The sequence below is a fragment of the Gallinula chloropus genome (genome assembly GCF_964237585.1).
Source record: "Gallinula chloropus genome assembly, chromosome: 18".
NCBI lineage: Eukaryota > Metazoa > Chordata > Aves > Gruiformes > Rallidae > Gallinula > Gallinula chloropus.
In genome coordinates, this window is record NC_140103.1 from 11,942,337 (window position 1) to 11,959,323 (window position 16,987).

The following is a 16,987-nucleotide window of genomic DNA, read 5'->3' on the forward strand; positions in this document are numbered from 1 at the left end:
GGTTTTGGGGCTGGCACGGTGGAACAGGCAGCCTTGAAGGACAGGGGTGGTGGGTGGCCCAGAGGTGCTGCCTGTCTGCATCATCCTGCGGTCCCTGCATGGCTGTTGTGGACTGGTCCTCAAGGAAGCCTGGCAAGATGCCCCTCCCAGTCTCACAGGCTGTGTAGGTCAGATTTGGGCCCTATGCCCCCCACCCCCAGCTGAGATCTGTCCTGTTTGGGGGTTGGCCAAGTGCTTGGCATCACCATGGGCCGGAGTGACCTGTGGGTCACCATGTTGTTCCTCCGTGCCTCAGTTTCCCCTCTGTCACACGCAGACCCTCTGCAGTCCAGGAGGGACACTGCCTGTGTGCAGTGATGGGGAGATGCACAAACCAAAACCCAGCCTGTCCTGCACACCCCCATGCTCTCTGTCAGAGCCAGGACCAGCCGGTGAGCGATGAGTGTGAACAGCTACATCATCCCCTGCACGGCACAGGGGGCTCTCCCCATCCACTCAGCAGAGACCAGGCAGGAGCCTGCTGCTGGCAGGGAAACTGAGTCAGGAAGATGCAGCACACAGCCTGGCTCTGGGGGAGCACCCAGCACCCAGCAGAAAGCCCCACAGAAGAGGGGGCTTGTCCCTGTGCCAGCCCAGCCTGCCTGCCCCTGGTGCTGGCGGTGAGCTAAGGCAGGACAGCCAGGCCACACGCCCTGGCACAGGCACAGAAGCTGCTCCTGCCCTGGGACTGGTGCCCGACGGGTGCAGGGACCAGCCCTGTGTCGTGTCGTCCCTCTGGCTGGCTTGTTGTGGGACTGGGCCAGCTCAGGCAGGGACAAGCCTGGACCTGCACAGCCATGGTGAGGACCCAACACCACCATCCTCTGTGCAGGGGTCGGGGACAGATGGATCCCTCCCTACAGAGCCCTGCTGCCCACATGGGGCTGCTGCCACCCCATCCCCTCTGTCCAGGGGCTGCCACCCCTGTGGGCACATGTCCAGAGGGCAGCCCCCCACCCCACAGCTTCTCAGTGCCCATGGGGCTGGGATGGGGCTGATCTCCCCCCTCCCTGGATGCCCCAGACTGGGTGCCCAGGAGTGTCATGAGCCAGAGCAGCAGCATCCTCCCATGCTTGGGGGAAGGTGTCAGCCGCTGCCAGAGCCCCCACCTGGCTCCCAGCAAGTCCAGAACAGCCAGCACAGCTACAGCCTTCAGCTCCATCCTCCTCCTGTGGGACCTTCCCTTCCTCCTCTCCTCCCAGCTCGAGGAGGAGGAGGATGAGGCAGGAGACATGCCCACATCGGTGGGGCACTGGTGCCCCAGTGACCTCAGCACATGCCATGGCACTGCCATCTCCAGTGGTGTGGAGATGCCACCATGGTCCAGTTGGATCCCTCAGCACTTTGGAGCTTAAAATAGCTGCCACATGGGAGGAGCAGATGGCCCCCCTTCCCCTAGCCACAGGGTTGGGGGGTACAGTCCAGTCCACCCATGTGCTGCCCAAGGCCCTGTGGGTGCTGGGAAGCAGAGAGCTCAGGGCCACAGCGGCACAGAGGGCAGCGTAGCAGGGGATGTCCCCTCAGACAGACGTGTCTGTGCCTCCATGCCAGGACTCCAGGCATTCCTGCAGGATCTGGGCTCCTGCCTGATGTGGGTGGCTGCACCAGTGGGGATGCTGAGCCCTGGCACCTCCCCGGGGCCGGGAGCCGGCCTGACCCGGGCATCCCTCAGCAGTTGTGTGAGTTTGTCGGTGCTCAGCCCCGGCACCGGGCTGGCTGGAGCCGGGCGGCAGCAGACGGGGAGCAGATGGAGGGACACGGAGGGAGCCGTGGGGGCCGCGGGGGCCGGGAGCCAGGGCCAGCGGGAGCGGCTGAACCGGCAGCACCAGCGCTGCATCCCGCAGGGAGGAACATGGAATCTGAGCGAGGGGGTGGGATGGGGAGGGGGTGGGGAAGCCCAGCTGAGCTGAGTCCGGTCCCCAGAACCCCCCTACTCAGCTGTTGCACCCCACTCATCTGTGCAATGAGTTCCTGGGGTTCAACCCGGTCCCAGGCAGGGTGCGTGGTCCTGGTCCCCGTGGTCTCAGCGGTACCCACAGCATCCCCGGGGGCACAGCGAGCATTTAGGGGCAAAAATGCATCAGCCCAGGCTGCATCCCTGCGGGAGTCATGGCAACGGTGGCGGGAGCAGCCCCCGTGCTCATCCCGGAGCTCCTCTGCCCGGTGCAGACACCGGAGAGCCGGGAACGCTGCTCCCAGTGCCGCAGCGGAGGGAGGGAAGGGTCTTTGCTGCAGAGGATTTGGGAATCAAGCAAATCCCGCTACACACCCACGGTGCAGAGACGGGCAGGGGCTGGCAGACCTCAGCTCGGAGCCACGTGAGCTCCCGGCAGGTCCCCAGTGCCAGGGGCCCCTGGTCGGGGCACCCCCAGGTGCTGGGAGCCTTCGGGGGCTGCGGGCAGCAGGGGGCTGGCTCAGGGAGGCGGGAGGTGGGGAAACTGAGGCAGGGCTCTGGCGTTGGGGCTGCTGGGTGCGGGGCTGGGGGTTGGGGCTGCCTTTACCCGTCTCGGTACGTTGTCTATCGCTGAGCATCCCCCACCACGGGGCTCGGGCAGAGGCAGCCCCGGCGCCTCCGGGAATTGAGGCCACTCCACGGAGGAGCTTAGCGGGAGATGCCGCTGCCGGGCAGAGCCGCGGTGATGTGCCAAGGTCAGGCGGGGAGCGGTGGCGGTGGGGAGGGGCCCAGGGGCTGCTGTCACCAGGGCACGACTCCCCGCAGGAGCGGTGGGCTCACGGCGTGGCACTGACCCCCCCACCCCCGGCACCTCCCCAGGAGACGCTGGTGCATCCCGGGGTTCCACCGAGCTCGGGGAGGGGGGGAACACACCACCCCCGAGGGATGGCACTGGGAGAAGGGCACGGCGCCGGGGGTCCCCCAGACCCTGCCCGGGCGGTCCCGCGGTAGGCGGGGGGATGCTGCGGGGGGCGGGCGGGGGGACCAGGGCCGAGCGGAGCCCGGCCGGCGACGGGTGATGGGGACCGGTGATGGGGACCGGTGATGGGGACCCGGGCCGGGGGCGGCGCCGGTGGGTGGCTCCCGGTGCCGGCCCCGGCCGGTAACTCCGCCTGCCGTATTTATGGGAAAACAAGCGGCGGCAGAGCCGGGCGGCCGCGGCGGAGCGTCGGGCCGTGCTGTGCCAAGCCGAGCCGAGCCGGGCCGTGCCGGGCCGGGCTGGGTCGGACCGAGCCGTTCCCTACCGGACCGGACCGTGACGGATCGGGCGGAGCCCGGCGAGCGGCATCCCGGTCCTAGCGCAGCCGCGGCGGCGGGGATGCGGCGGGGGGGCCGCCGAGGCAGCGGGCGCGGAGCAGGTAAGGGGGGGCCTGGGCACGGGGCTGGGGCCTGTCATACTTCCGGGGGACCCCGGCCGGTCCATCCCTACGCGGACCATGGCATCACATCCCATCCCCCCATAGCCCGCAGAGCCCACATCCCAACCTCCCCCTTCCCCCTCGTTCCACATCCTCATCCCATCTCCCTGAGATCCTTCCGGGCGACCCCATCCCACCCCATCCCATCCCATCCCATCCCATCCCATCCCATCCCATTCCCTCCTCTTCCTTCCATGCCCCATATTCCCATCCCACCCCCCCGTGCCCTCCGCATCCCTCCAGCCCCTGCGGGGACATCCCTACCCCGAGCCTGCGGGCCGAGTCATCCCACCCCATCGCACCCCATCCCCCCGGGTCCCGCATCCCCGTCGCAACCCAGCTCCATCCCATCTCTTCCCCGTTCCATCCCACCGCAGTGCCCGGGCCGGCCCATCTCGCCCCGGTCCCCGGCGCTGCCGGCCCCGGGGCGCGCTCAGAGCCCTGCGGGGCCCAGCGGGCCCGGTGCCGCCCGGTGCTGTGCGCAGCGGGGGCGGGGGGCCGGGGCCACCGCCCCGGGGTCTGCGGGACGCGGCGGCAGCGCCCGGTACAGCCCCGCTCGCTCCGGCCGACTCCCCCTGCACCCCCACCCTGCCTGGGCACGGCGAACCCACCCGGCGACCCCCGGCTCCCCGGCCCGCTCCATTTGCGGGTGTCCCTCCAGCGTGGGGGACTGGAGCCTGGCCAGCCAGGGAGGGGGTGCGGGGGGCGCCGGGGGCTGGCTGAGGGGTCTGGGCATCCCTTGCTGCCCCTGACGTGCTGCTCACCCTGGCAGGATGAGCCCCTCCAGGACTGCGGGCAGGGCGGGGGTGCTGGGGCGCCGAGGGGGGATGTGGGGCTGCCAGGGGCACACAGGCTGGGAGGTGTGGGTTGGGGCTGAGGGGGGGCACAGGGGGTGTGAGGAGGGGTGGTGCGGTGCTGTGTGCACGGGGGGCAACGCTATGGGGCTGCAGAGCACTGTGTGTGTTGGGGGTGCCCGTGGGGGGGCACAGGGTGGGGGGCAGTGTCCATTGGGCACATAGACAGGGCTGGGGCTGCAGCGGGCTCCCTCGCTGCAGGCAGCGCCGTGTGCCAGCTCCCTGTGCCGGCGGCGTCCGGGCAGCATCAGCCAGCAGCATCCTCATGGGCAGCCGTGGGCTGGCAGTGCCCACGGACGGCAGGCGCAGGCACCGCACTCGTGGCACTGCACTGTGGCCCCTCCAGCGGCACGGGCAGGGGCACGGCGGGCACGGGATGCTGTGGTTCCAGATGCAGGCACTGCTGGCACGCCCCGGGCACAGAGGGTGCTGCCGTGGGGCTGCGGGCAGGCAGGGAGCTCAGCGCAGCGCAGCGTGTGCTGGCTGCTGCGGGCTGGGGCAGTGACTGTGCTGTGAGTGCCTGGCAGGGGGCTGTGCAGTGAGTGCTGTGCAGTGTGTTCCTGGCAGGGTGCTGTGCGGTGAGTGCTGTGCAGTGTGTGCTGTGCTGTGCAGTGTGCCCTGGCAGTGTGCTGTGCAGTGAGTGCTGTGCAGTGTGTGCTGTGCAGTGTGTGCTGTGCTGTGCAGTGAGTGCTGTGCAGTGTGTGCTGTGCTGTGTGCCCAGGCAGGGTGCTGTGCAGTGAGTGCTGTGCCGTGCAGCGTGTGCTGTGCAGTGTGTGCTGTGCTGTGCAGTGAGTGCTGTGCTGTGCAGCGTGTGCTGTGCTGTGCAGTGTGCCCAGCAGCGTGTGGGCAGGCAGCGCTGCCCCTCTGCCAGGGGCCGTGCAGGCAGCAGGCAGGCAGGGCCCGGGCAGCGTGCAGGCAGCATGCGCAGTGCAGTGATGCTGGCAGTGCCCTGGCAGTGCCCCAGCTGTGCCCCAGCTGTGCTCGGCATGGCGTGGGCAGGCTGTGGGGCAGAGGCTGGCGGGTGTATGCAGGGAGCAATGCCTGGGGGGTGTGGGGACAGCAGGCTGCTGGTGTGTGGGGCAGCACACAGGCGGTGGGCACAGGAGGGGCAGTGCCCTGGCAGTGCTCAGTGCTGGGGCAGTGCCCTGGCAGCATGCAGGACCCGCCGTGTGCAGGCAGTGTGGGCAGGCTGCAGGGTGTCCTGGCAGCACACGGGTGCTGAGCAGGCAGGCAGCATGGGCATGGGCACGGGCAGCAGCGGAGCAGCACCCAGGCTGCCCGGGCCCCTCCACACAGACCTTGTGTCCTGCGTCCAGGCAGTGACCAGGCTCCTGGCAGCCTCCCACCAGCCCCTCCAGCAGCCCAGGGTCACTCCTGGCCCCAGCGCTGCTCCCACTGGCCAGAGCTGCTGGGGGCTGGGTGCCCACATGGGGCACGGCAGGAGCGGTGTGCCAGGGGCTGTGGGGTGCCAGGCTGGGCCATGGGCAGCGGTGGGTGCAGGGCTGGGTGCTGAGTGGGGTGGGGGGGCATGGGTGGCACTGGGCTCTGTGGTGGTACCAGGTAGAGCTGGGGGCTGGGGGCTGGCAGAGGGAAGGCCCCTTGGCAGCACTGTAGGCATGCCAGAGGAGAGCTGCTGAGCTGGGGACAGGCTGGGCAGGGGGGGGTCAGTGTGTGTTGCCCATCAGTGGGTGCACAGGGGGTCACTACCTGGGCCCTCCCTGGACAGGGGAGGTGTGTGTGGGCCTGGCTGTGTCCCCAGGGGCCATGTACCCTATGGGGCAGCTCCTGAGCATCCCAGTGGCATTGGCAGCAGTGCTGCCCACCCCAGGGTGACACAGCGTGAAGGCCCCAGACAGGGACACATGGCTGTGAGTGGGCAGGGCTGGGGGTGGCACGGGCCAGCTGGGGGATCCAAGAAGGGACACAGCATCTGCTGCCTGCAGAGGGGACTCGATGGCCTCAAAGGTCTTTTCCAGCCTTGTGATTCTGTGACTCAGTCATTCAATGCTGGGGACAGGTGGGAGCGGGCAGCACCGGGTGCTGGTGTGGCCACGGGCTGAGGCCACCCACAGCTCTGCAGGCACCCTGCTCTCCCTGCAGTACCCCAGAGCCCCGGCTCCCCCCGGCCCCCACAGCGCCGCCACCCCGGCAGCCTCCCCGGCACCCACGCTGTCCTCGCAGAGGAGGAATAATTTGAAGAAACCATGGCAACCCCCGGCAGCGCTGGGGATGCCGGCACCGTGCTGTCCCCAGGTCCCCCTTGCGTGGCTCTGTGGGTGGCAGCGTGCTGCTGGGGTGGGTGGGGGGGACGTGCCAGTGCCCACGGGGTGCAGTGCCCACATCCCCAGGGCACAGGGATGGGCACGGTGGCCTCAGTGGGCTACGGTTCGTTTTGGCTCAGCAGGGCTCTCTTGGGGTGCTCAGTGTCCCTCCAAGGCACCCTGTGGCCTCACAGCTGCCCCTCTGCCATGGCTGAGGGTGTCCTGGGACCCTTACATGACTCTCTTGTTTTGCAGTGCTGGGATGGAGCCGCTGTGGGGCTCTGCGCCAGCTCAGCCCACTCACCCCCACCCTGCTGCCGCCGGACCAGGTAGGACCCTGGACTGCAGGTCCCTGCCCACCAACTGCCCCAATACCATGGGGATGGGCTTCCCAATGCCACTGTTGGCAGCACTCTGGTGTGGGATGCTGCCTTCCCAGCTCCAGCCCAGCTCCCAAGCCTTGTAATGCAGCAGGGCTGTGGAGGCAAACCTGGTCCCCCAGCTCCAGAGACACTGGGATCCCCATCTCCTCCCAGCGTAAGATTGTCCCCAGCCCACCCCAGGCACAGACATCCCAATTGCACTGGCTTCACCCCACCACTGGCACATGTATCCCTTGGCTTAGGGGTGAGACAGGGCTTTATCTGGGTCACAAGGGGGAACCCAAGCCCCACCTCCCCATCTCTGCGTAGTGGATACTGCTGTTTGCCAAATAAAGTCTGTTCCTTTCCTCCCAGCAACACCTTCCCTGTGGTCCTCTGCTGCTGTTTAAAGCCCAATGCCTTTCTCTGGCCCTTGCTGTGCACCTGTAGTGTATCGTGGAGCAGCTGGTGCCCCACCCCACCCCCCCAGCGCCCTGGGACCCTTGGCCAGGTGGCCAAAAAACCCAGACCCTTGTAGGACATGATGAGACTGCAGCTGGCTGGGTGTCCCCACTGTAGGCAAAGCTGGTTGTACGTTCCAATGGTAGGCTGCACCCAGTCTTGACAGGCTGTTGGTGAAGGTCAGTGCCACAACCCACCATGTCCCAGAGGAAAACCACCTTGCCTGCTCCCCAGTCACACTGGGGGGGTTTGCTGATGCCCCCCCATCACACACAGCTGGGGGCTCTGCCTGGCTGACCTCCCACGCAGCACCGGTCTGGAGCAGGTTGGGTGCAAGACCCTGTGTCCATGGGAGCTGCAGCTGCCATCTGCTCGCTCTCTGACATGGCAGAGGACAAAGCCAGCGGGCACTGAGCCAGCCCAGCCCCTCTGCTGCAGGGTTATTGTGGAGGAAGCCTGGTCTGTCCTGCTGGAAGCTGTGGGAAGCGATGCAGGAGGTGCTGCTGGCACGCAGGGCTGGAGCACCCGCCACAGCACCCCTCTGCCAGGCACTCATGCTGGTTTGGAGGAGCCCCAGGGAGAGATGAGGCTGCACTGCTGGCACTCCACCAGGGTGTTTGTGGGTGCCATGGGTGCAGCCTCCACAGGGAGGGGGGTACAGCTCCTGCACCCTCAGAGCCCCAGAGTTGCATGGGCTTCCTGGCTCCTGCGGTGGGTGCTCATGGCACCTATGATGCTGGTGCTGGGATGTGGGCACACGTAGTCCCAGGAGACCCTGAAGTTGGTCAGATGCTGGCAGCAGGAGGCTGGGCACAGGTACCCAATGTGCTACAGAAACCCCTGGTGTTGTGTCCCTCCAGAGATGGCATTTCCCACGATGCTGCAGGAGGGTCCCTGTGTCCTGCACCCCAGGGACCGAGGCACGGTGCTTGGTGACCTCTCTTTGCAGTGACGTGGTGCCCATCCCCAGCTGCCCCATGGTGCCCAGTGCACCCATGGGTGCCCTGCCATATCTTCTGTTATTTGCACCCTGGATTTGGAGCCTTTTGCCAGCTTCTTCCCCCAGTTGGGATCTGACTCTTAACAGCAGCAGCAGCGGAGGCCGGGACATCCCCAAGCCCTTATTTCGGAGGAGGTGGCCAAACCCTCACCCCGGGTCAGAGGCTGTGGGGATTTGCCCAGTGCTGGCGTGGCTCCCCGAGGTCCTCACCAGGATTTAGGCACCTGGTCTGTTCTCTTGCAGGGCTGGCTGCCTTCCTCTGAGGCCGTCTGAAGGGGAGTGGGCAGAAGAGTCACTTTTAAGATGACACGAACAGACCCACCTGACATCCTGGTGTCTACGGTGTACCAAGACATAAAGGTGGCCACCGCAGCCCCCGGGGATTCAATTGTCTGCCAGCCCCTGGCACGATGTGACGCCCCCATGTCATCGTCTCTGCCCCGCGAGCCGCAGCCCTTCAACAAGCGCCACTGCAGGAGCTTTGACTTCCTCGAGTCGCTGGACGAGCCGCTGGGCACCCCCCCGGCCATGGAGCGCCCGTGCCCGCAGCCTGGCACCCCTGAGCCCATGCCGGGGCCACAGGGTAGGCGGGTGCCGCCCAAGCAGGACCCTTACGCCTGCAGAGCCCCCCCGCCAAGGAGCGAGCCGAAGCGCCGTGCCCGCTCCAAGAGCGCCCCGCGGGTGAAGTCCACCTTCACCCCGGTGCCCATCGCCGTCTCGGCCTCGCCGCCGCCGGCCCGTCGCGGGCGGGAGGTGCTGCGGGTGGCACGGGAGCCCTCCCGGCCCGAGCCCTCGCCACGCCGCGAGAGCCAGGCTCCCCTGCGGGCGCTGGCGAATGAAGTTCACCCCATCAAGCTGCAGCCGCAGCGCAGCAGCGTCAGCCGCATCTCCCCACTCTGCCTGGGCAGCAACTGCTTCGAGGAAGGGCCGGGCACCAAGGTGGGCGCCAGTCCCCATGTCAAGTGCCGGGTTGACATCAAGCCGGACGAAGCGGTGCTGGTGCACGCGGCGCGCAGCCTGCGGGCAGCCCAGAGCCGGCCGGAGCCGCCGCGCTGGCCCCGCGCACCCGGGGCTGCCCGCAGCCTGGCCGTGCCGGGGAGCAGGCAGGCATCTGCGTCCCGCACACCCACCCCCAGCGACTCCTACAGCGGGGACCCCCCGCTCCTGCCCTATCCTGGCGAGTACTACGAGGCGGACCCCCGGGCGCTGGCCTACCAGACGGTGCCAGTGCCGGCCTCACGGGATTTCAGGGAGTACCCCGAGAGGGGCTGCATGACCTTCTCCACCCCCAGTGTCCCCAGCAAGTTCTTCTACGCGGAGGAGCCAGCACGGTGCCCCAGCCCCGCCATGCCCCTCCGGAGCTCTGGCTACGCCAGCTACCCCTACCCCATCCGCCACAGCATCCCTCAGCACTTTTACACCGAGGACCCAGCCAAAGCCACTGTCCACACAGTGCCACCCCGGACATTGTATGTGGAGGAGGCACGGGGCTACCCGGTGCAGGAGGCACCCACCCGTGCTTTCTACGGGGACGAGCCCCACTTTTATGCCCCCCGTGGCACCCCCATCAAAACCCTGTATGCTGAGGACACCCGGACATACCCAGCCCTCGGGTCCTCTGCACGGGTCTTCTACGCCGAGGACTACGGGAAGTACCGGGAGCGGGAGATGATGTCACGGACGTGCCCCCCGCCCCGCAGCGCCCAGCCCTTGCACTTCGGCGACTGGTACTGCCCCGAGCGCAGCACGCTGCCCTACCAGACCTTGCAAGTGTCACGCTTCGCGCCGCAGCCGGCCGGGCGCGAGGCCATGCTTTCCTCCTGGCACGCCAGCTACGGTGTAACTCCCCCACGGCTGGGCCGGGAGAGCCAGCACTACTCCAAATCCTGGGATAACATCCTGGCGCCGGCAGCACGCAGGGAGGAAGTCCTGCAGCGCGGGCGCAGCTACGAGAACCTGCTCGCCCAGGAGCAGCACCGTGCCTTATCCCCTGAGGAGCGCCGGCAGCCTGTGGTCATCAACCTGTCGAGCTCGCCCAAGCGCTACGCGGCCCTGTCCCTCTCCGAGAGCTCCATCCTGGAGAGGGTGCACGCTGACAGCGGCCGCGGGCCCTCAGGCCGCTCCTGGTACATCACACCAGAGATCACCATCACCGACAACGACATCCGCGCCGACGGGCTGGGCAGGAGCGAGAGGCGCTCGGCCAGCTGGGACGTGCTGGACGGAGGGCGGGAGCGCGGTCCCTACACCGTGCCCTGCGCCCCGCAGCCCGTCCCCAGGGAGAGTGGCTCGGGTCGCCAGCGCAGCCTGGAGCAGCTGGATGAGCTCATCACTGACCTTGTCATCGACTACAAGCCGGCACCAAGCCACCAAGCCAGGGACAGGGACAGCCTCGCTGAGCAGCTCAAGCAGCTTCTGAGCAGCAGTGCCCCAGGGCCACCCCGACGGGGTGAGGGAAGGAGGGTCCCCCCCAGCGTGCCCGAGGGACCTCGACCCACGAAGGAGCAGCCAGGCCCCAGCTCCCGCGCCAGTGCCCCACGCCCCCCGCCCGCCCCATCATCCGTCGGCCCCTTTGAGAAGTCGCCAGAGAACTGCTCGCCCGACTTGAGCGCGGAGGAGGACGACATGATGATGTGCTCCAACGCCAAGTGCCGGCGGACAGAGACCATGTTCAATGCCTGCCTTTACTTCAAGTCGTGCCACAGCTGCTACACCTACTACTGCTCCCGGCACTGCCGCCGCGAGGACTGGGACACGCACAAGGAGAGCTGCGTCTACGGGCGCGTGGGCAGCGTCTGCCGCCACGTGCTGCAGTTCTGCCGGGAGAACGCCGAGGTGCACAAAGCCTTCTCACGCATCGCCAAGGTGGGATACCTCTCCCGCGGCCGCGGGGTCCTCTTCCTGGGCTTCCCCAACGCTGGCTCGGCCGAGAACTTCCTCCAGTTCGGGTTAGAGAGCCTGCTGATGTCCCCCACGTACCTGTCCCTGCGAGAGCTGGAGAGCTACTCGGACAACCTGGGGGACTACGCCCAGGAGCTGCGGGCGACGGGCAACCAGTACGACCCCGACGAATGTTTCCTCCTGAATGTAACCGTGGCCGTCACCCAAAAAGTGCCGGAGAGGCCGTCACCGAAAACACAGGTGCCGACGGTCAGGAAATACGCCAAGGTGGCCTTAGCGTCCTCCAGCCCCGAGAAGAAGATCTTGAAGAAGGAGCGGGACATGGAGACATTGATCCTGACACCCCCACCCGGCACGGCGGACATCGACAAGGAGGGGGAGGAAGGCCGGAAGGCGCGGGAGGTCTGCTTCATCAACATCCAGCGGGAGCTGCGCATCCGCGGCGTCTTCCTGCGGCACGAGTTCCCCGCGGTCTATGAGCAGCTCTGCGACTTCGTGGAGAGCAACAAGCGCTTCACCCCCACCACCATCTACCCCATCGACAAGAGGACGGGCAAACAGTTCATGTGCATGATCATGGCAGCCTCCGAGCCCCGCACCCTCGACTGGGTGGCCAGCCCCAACCTCCTGGACGACATCATGTGATGCAGGGTGGGGGAACACCCCCCCTCACCCCCTCCTCCTCCCCAGCACCCCCCTGGTCGCCCTCCTTTGTAGATAGGTGTTGCCCCATCAGTTGATGGACTGCTCATGGATGTGGTGCCAAGGAGGCAGGGATGGGCTGCGGGCAGCTGGCGTTGGCTGGGGGGGGGGGGGGGGCTGCAGCCAGAGCAGCTGGGGGGCTGGGCTGGGGGAGGCCATGGGGTGATGGGAGCACGGGCCAAGGTTTGCCATGGGGAGCAGGGCCGGGCAGCGTGCAGAGCCCTCGCTGGGGGAGCAGCGCTTGTGCGGGACACCCCGGCACCCCCCAGCTCCCCCGACGGCCTTGCTGCCGCCACACCCCTCCCCTGCCCCGGGGCTCTACGCAGCCCCCGTGCCGCGCCCTCAGCGCGGGGGGTCCTGAGGAGCCCGAGGTTGTGCCCGGACCGCGGGGACGCTGCGGGAGCGGGGGTGGGGGGTGGGGGGGAGGGATGTCACACTTGGTCTCTGACCCGGAGCATCCCTGCAGGATGCCCCCAAGGGGCAGCTGCACGGCACCCCCGGGCCCGCTCAGGTCTCTGGGCACTGGGTGCAGGCGCTGCCCGCGGCGCACGGCCAGGGGGTGGGGGGGGTGTCCCTGGACGGTGAGGCGGGTGGGCGCTGGGTGCTGGTGCGGGGTCTGCACGGCGAGGCGGGGGGGGGGGGGGGGCGGCCCGAGGGGGACTAGGGCAGCGCCAGGCCTCCTCCCCGCCCCGCCGCTGCCGCCGGGGCAGCTCCCGGTACCCGCAGCCCTCCCGGCCCCGCCGGCGGGCGGGAGCTGGCGCCTGGCGGGCGGGGCCTGGGGCCGGTTGGCCGCCGGGGCGGAAGGGGCGGGCGCGACGTCGGGGGTGGGGGGGGCGGGAGGGGCGCGATGGCGGCGGCCGAGGCGCTGTCGCGGGTGGCGGATGTGGAGATCGACGGCAGCGGCGTCTTCAAGTACGTGCTGGTGCGGGTGCGGGCGGCCGGCGGGCCCGGGAAGGATGTCGTGCGCGGCCACGGCTGGGCCGAGTACCACGGTGAGGAGCGCGGGGGATGCCAGGGTGAGGTGGGGGGGGGGAGGCTTCCCGCCGGGGCTCCGCTCCCCGCCGGAGAGACCGAGGGGAGCGGCCGGGACCGCCCCACGCCGCGGCCCCCTCTGCGGGTAGCGGGGCGGGGAGCGAGGGCCGGAGCGTGGGGTGTGTGTGTGGGGGGAGGGTCCCCGTGGCCGCCCGCGGCCCCTCCGCTCGCCCCCCGCCCCACGGGTGCCTCCCCACGCAGCCGACATCTACGAGCGGACGGCGCAGGAGCTGGCGCAGCAGGGGCTGGGCTGCGAGTGCCTGGGGGGCGGCCGCCTCTCCCACCGCCCCGACGAGAGGAAGATCCACGTCTACGGGTACTCGGTGGTGAGTGAGGCGGGGGGGGGATGCGGGGGATGGCGGGGGGGATGCGGGGGATGGCGGGGATACAGGGGGGTCGCGGCTGCTCCCTGCCGGGCTTGCTGCTGCCGGCAGCTCATCCCCTGGGAGCAGGAGGTGCTGCCAGGGCAGACCGGGGGTTGGGGGGACCCCACGCCCCCCCCCCCGAGTGCCCCGAGGAGGGAATCAGAGGTCCCCCCCTGGTTTTCCTGGCTCCAGGGTGGCACCGTCCCCCTGCCTGGGCACCGCGCTGCCCCACAGCCAGAGCCAGGCTGAGCCGGCTGAGGGGCTGCTGCAGAGGCGCTGGCGACCATCGGCCTCACACAGGTACAGGCAGCAGTGCCTGGGGCTGCTGGGGCTGCAGCCACAGCCTCTGCCTGCTGTGAGCTGCCCCAGGGGTTTGCCAAGCTCTCCCACGGGGGTAACCACTTCGGGACCCTCTCTCCTCTGCCAGGGCTTCGGGCGAGCGGACCACTCCGTGACCACAGAGAAGCTGAAAGCCAAGTACCCCGACTACGAGGTCACCTGGGCAGACGAAGGTTACTGACTTGCTCTGTGGCTGGGCATGTGAGCTGATGCAGCCAGGTCCGGCCTTGGGGTGTTGGCAACAGGCTCCCTGTGCTCAGCGGGGCTCTGGGCTCTCCTGGTTTTAGTTGATGTTGAACTTGCCCGTTCTCCGCTGCCACCAGACTTCCCATTACACCCTGGGTGCTCCCCATCTCCCCAGCACAGCGCAGCAACGCCGTGCTGAAGCAGGTGGGAATTCTGCTTCAGCCTTTCTGGCAGCAAGGGGTTTGTCCCACATGTGTATGTGAGAATTAAACGTGTTGGGGAGCATGGCAGTTGCTTATGTGATCGTGTGTTCGTGGCTCTCCCGGGTTTCCAGCCCCTGGTGCTGGAGCTGGTGGGGTCTGGGGTGACAACAGCAGAATGTGCATCAGGATTTGCCTTGGGAAGGGCAGAGGCAGAAGAGGAGAAAGCGATGGGTCCCCTGGCCTAGCAGAGAAAAGGGCAGGGTGATCCCATGGGAAGGACCATCTTCATCTCCTGCTGGGGTGAGCCGAGCTGCCCAGCAGCAGGGTTTGGGAGAACATGCCCGTTCCTACCCTGGCAGGTGGTTGCACCTTGAGGTAGAGCATCCTCCTTGATTTCAGCCCTCCTGACAGCTGGGACTGGCTCCTCCCTCCCTGTTTCCCAGAGATGCTCTCTGCTTGTGCTTCCAGTGAGGAGCAGTGTTGGGATGTGGGAAAAGCTGGAGCTTTCAGTGGCAGGAGAGCCTGAGGGAGACGTGCAGGTCAGGTCAGCTGAGCTCACTGCTCCATCGCTGTTCCATGAGAGGCTGGGGCTGGAGGAACATCCCCTGCCCTGGGCCCTGACCCATTTCCCTTGGGCTGCAATCCTGTGTGCTCCCAGCTCTTGCCTGGCTTTGCCTGCTCCTGCCTTCCCCTCTTGCTGGCGGGGATGTGGGCTACCCAGGCGGTGCAGGGTTGGCAGTACCTGTCCTTGCTCAGCCCACGTGCCTGGTGTGCTGCCCCAAACTCCTGGTGCCTCCCAAAGCCACCCAAGCAGGTGCAGGGGGGAGGAAAGCTGGGGGCTGAGCCCAGGTAACCTGAACACACATGAGGTTACACTGCACCTCTAGAAAAACAGCTCTGCTGGGCCTACATCTTCTCTCCTGTGAAGCTGTTGACCATCTGCCCCGTGACAGGGTGAACATCACCCAGCAGCCGTGTCTGTGGGGTCTAACTCCCTAACACCAGTGTCTGGTGGGAGGGGGCTTGAGTGCCTTGTGAGAAGGAGCACAGCTTCCCTTGGGGTCACTGGGTCACAGAGCTGGAGGCACCTTGGAGATGGTCTAGATAAGCCCCCTGCCCCAACCAGCTCCTGGAGGTTGCTCAGGGCTGTGGCCAGGTGGGTTTTTGGCATGTCCACAGATGGGCCACCCCACAGCAGTGGGGGCATCCTGCTCTGGTTTTGTGACCTTCACAGGAAGAAAGGTTTTCCTTAATCTCAAGAGGTGAGTCACGCTCCTGGTTTCTTCTCCTCACTTGTCCCTCTGTGGTGCGTTGGCTGCTCAGAAGAGGCTGGTTTGTCCCCTCTGTGCCCTCCCATCAGGTCTCTCCATGTGTGGGTGACATCCCTGCACCTTCTCTTCCCGGGACTGAGAAGCTCCAGCCTCTCTCAGTCCCCCCCCTCCCTCACCATCACCCCAGCCAGCTCCTCTCCACAGTGCCTGGTCCTGGGGCCCCGCAGTGCGGAGGTGAGGGAGCAGCGTGGCAGGAGAGGTGATGCTCGCAGCGCTCAGGAGGCTGCTGGCTGTGTTGCCAGAGGCCACGGCGCTGGCTCCTGGACAGCTTGGTGCCTGCCATGTCTCCAGGCAGCAGCAGGGCTGCCAGCCTCTGCCTGTGCTGGGGGAAGGAGCTGAACCGGGTGATTTACGGTGCCTGATGCAATCGCGCTGCAGGCTGCTGTCCAAGGCCATCAGCTAAGTAGGAGGGGAGGCTTCAGCTCTGGGGGCCGGGCTCTGGGCACCGGGGCTACAGGCAGCAGAGGTGGGAGGGCTGCCTTGGGGCAGAGCTGGACCCCCACGGGCCCTGGCAGCATCTCTCCCTGCCCAGGTAGGGAAACTAAGGCAGGGGTGGTGGTTGTCATCACCAGACAGTTCCGGTGGGCTCTGGCTGCCAGGTCACACTCCTTCCCCAGACTGCTGAGTGGTTCTCCCCAGGGAATGACCCAGTTGTGGCCCCTGAGCCCTTTGTTCCATGTCAGTCCTGAGCTGGGTGCTGAGATGCCTGGCAGAGCAGCACTGGCTCCTGCTGACGGCACCTCTGGGTCCCCAGGGCCAGGGGCTGCCTGCTGAGGAAGAGGGCGATGGGGCTGGGGGAGGAAGCACTACAGGCAGCCTGTCAGGCTCAGCAGCAGCCTGGGCACCCTCCCAAAGTGGCTGCTGCACGGACAGCCCGTGGCCAAGAGCTGAGGGCTGTGGGGCTGCTCTGCCTGGGCAGGCTGAGACCTGTCCTGCTTGCCATCCCTGGGCAGCACTGTGCTGGAGCCCCTGCTTTTGGCACAGCCAGCTCAGCTGGGTGCTGGGATAGGCTGCTCCTCCAGCATATCTGCCCATCCCTACCTGCTCTCCCTGCCTGGGCCAGAGCTCCAAATTGAAAGCCCCAACATTTTTATGGCTCCCCTCCCTGCCCCCAGGCCTGTGGATCCCTGCCTGCTGTCACCATTGCCTGGGTACTTCATGACACGTTTCTCTCTTCCCTGCCTCAGGGTCTCTCTTTGTTGTCCACCCTGGCCAGGCTGCACCCCACTGCCAGCACCAGCCCTGTGCACCTTGCCCAGCCCTGTGCCTTGCACCCAGGGGCCACTCAGCACCCAAAGCCCCCCCCTGCTGCCTGTTGTGTTCAGGCACTTTCTCCCTGTGCTGAGACATGACACAGCCCAGGCAGCGGTACCAGCTTCCCTGGGACTGGCAGCATCCTCGGACTGGCAGGAAGATCCAACCTTTCCCTGTAAGCTGGCCTCATCCTGCTCTGCTCAGCACCTCGCACCTGAGAGGGGCTGAGGGAGAGGGCCTGATGGGGAAAAGCAGTGAAGGTGTCCTGGGGCTGTGGAGCTGCCAGCTTGCTGCCTGTGCTGCTGCCGGTGGTGCCGGGCGCCA

At 67.3% G+C, this 16,987-nt stretch overlaps 2 protein-coding genes across 2 annotated transcripts; both read left to right on the top strand.

The window, feature by feature from the left end:
* Positions 1 to 8,653: 8,653 nt before the first annotated feature.
* AJM1 (apical junction component 1 homolog) lies at positions 8,654 to 11,896 on the top strand (the record flags this gene model as incomplete). Its single annotated transcript, XM_084272545.1, has 1 exon — positions 8,654 to 11,896. The coding sequence occupies one exon, from the start codon at positions 8,654 to 8,656 to the stop codon at positions 11,894 to 11,896; it is 3,243 nt and encodes a 1,080-aa protein (XP_084128671.1).
* Positions 11,897 to 12,794: 898 nt separating this feature from the next.
* PHPT1 (phosphohistidine phosphatase 1) lies at positions 12,795 to 14,158 on the top strand. The gene is made up of 3 exons (XM_084272381.1): positions 12,795 to 12,945; positions 13,187 to 13,311; positions 13,778 to 14,158. Exons 1-3 carry the CDS (start codon positions 12,801 to 12,803, stop codon positions 13,868 to 13,870), a joined length of 363 nt encoding a protein of 120 aa, XP_084128507.1. The 5' UTR covers positions 12,795 to 12,800; the 3' UTR covers positions 13,871 to 14,158.
* The last annotated feature ends 2,829 nt before the right edge of the window (positions 14,159 to 16,987 follow it).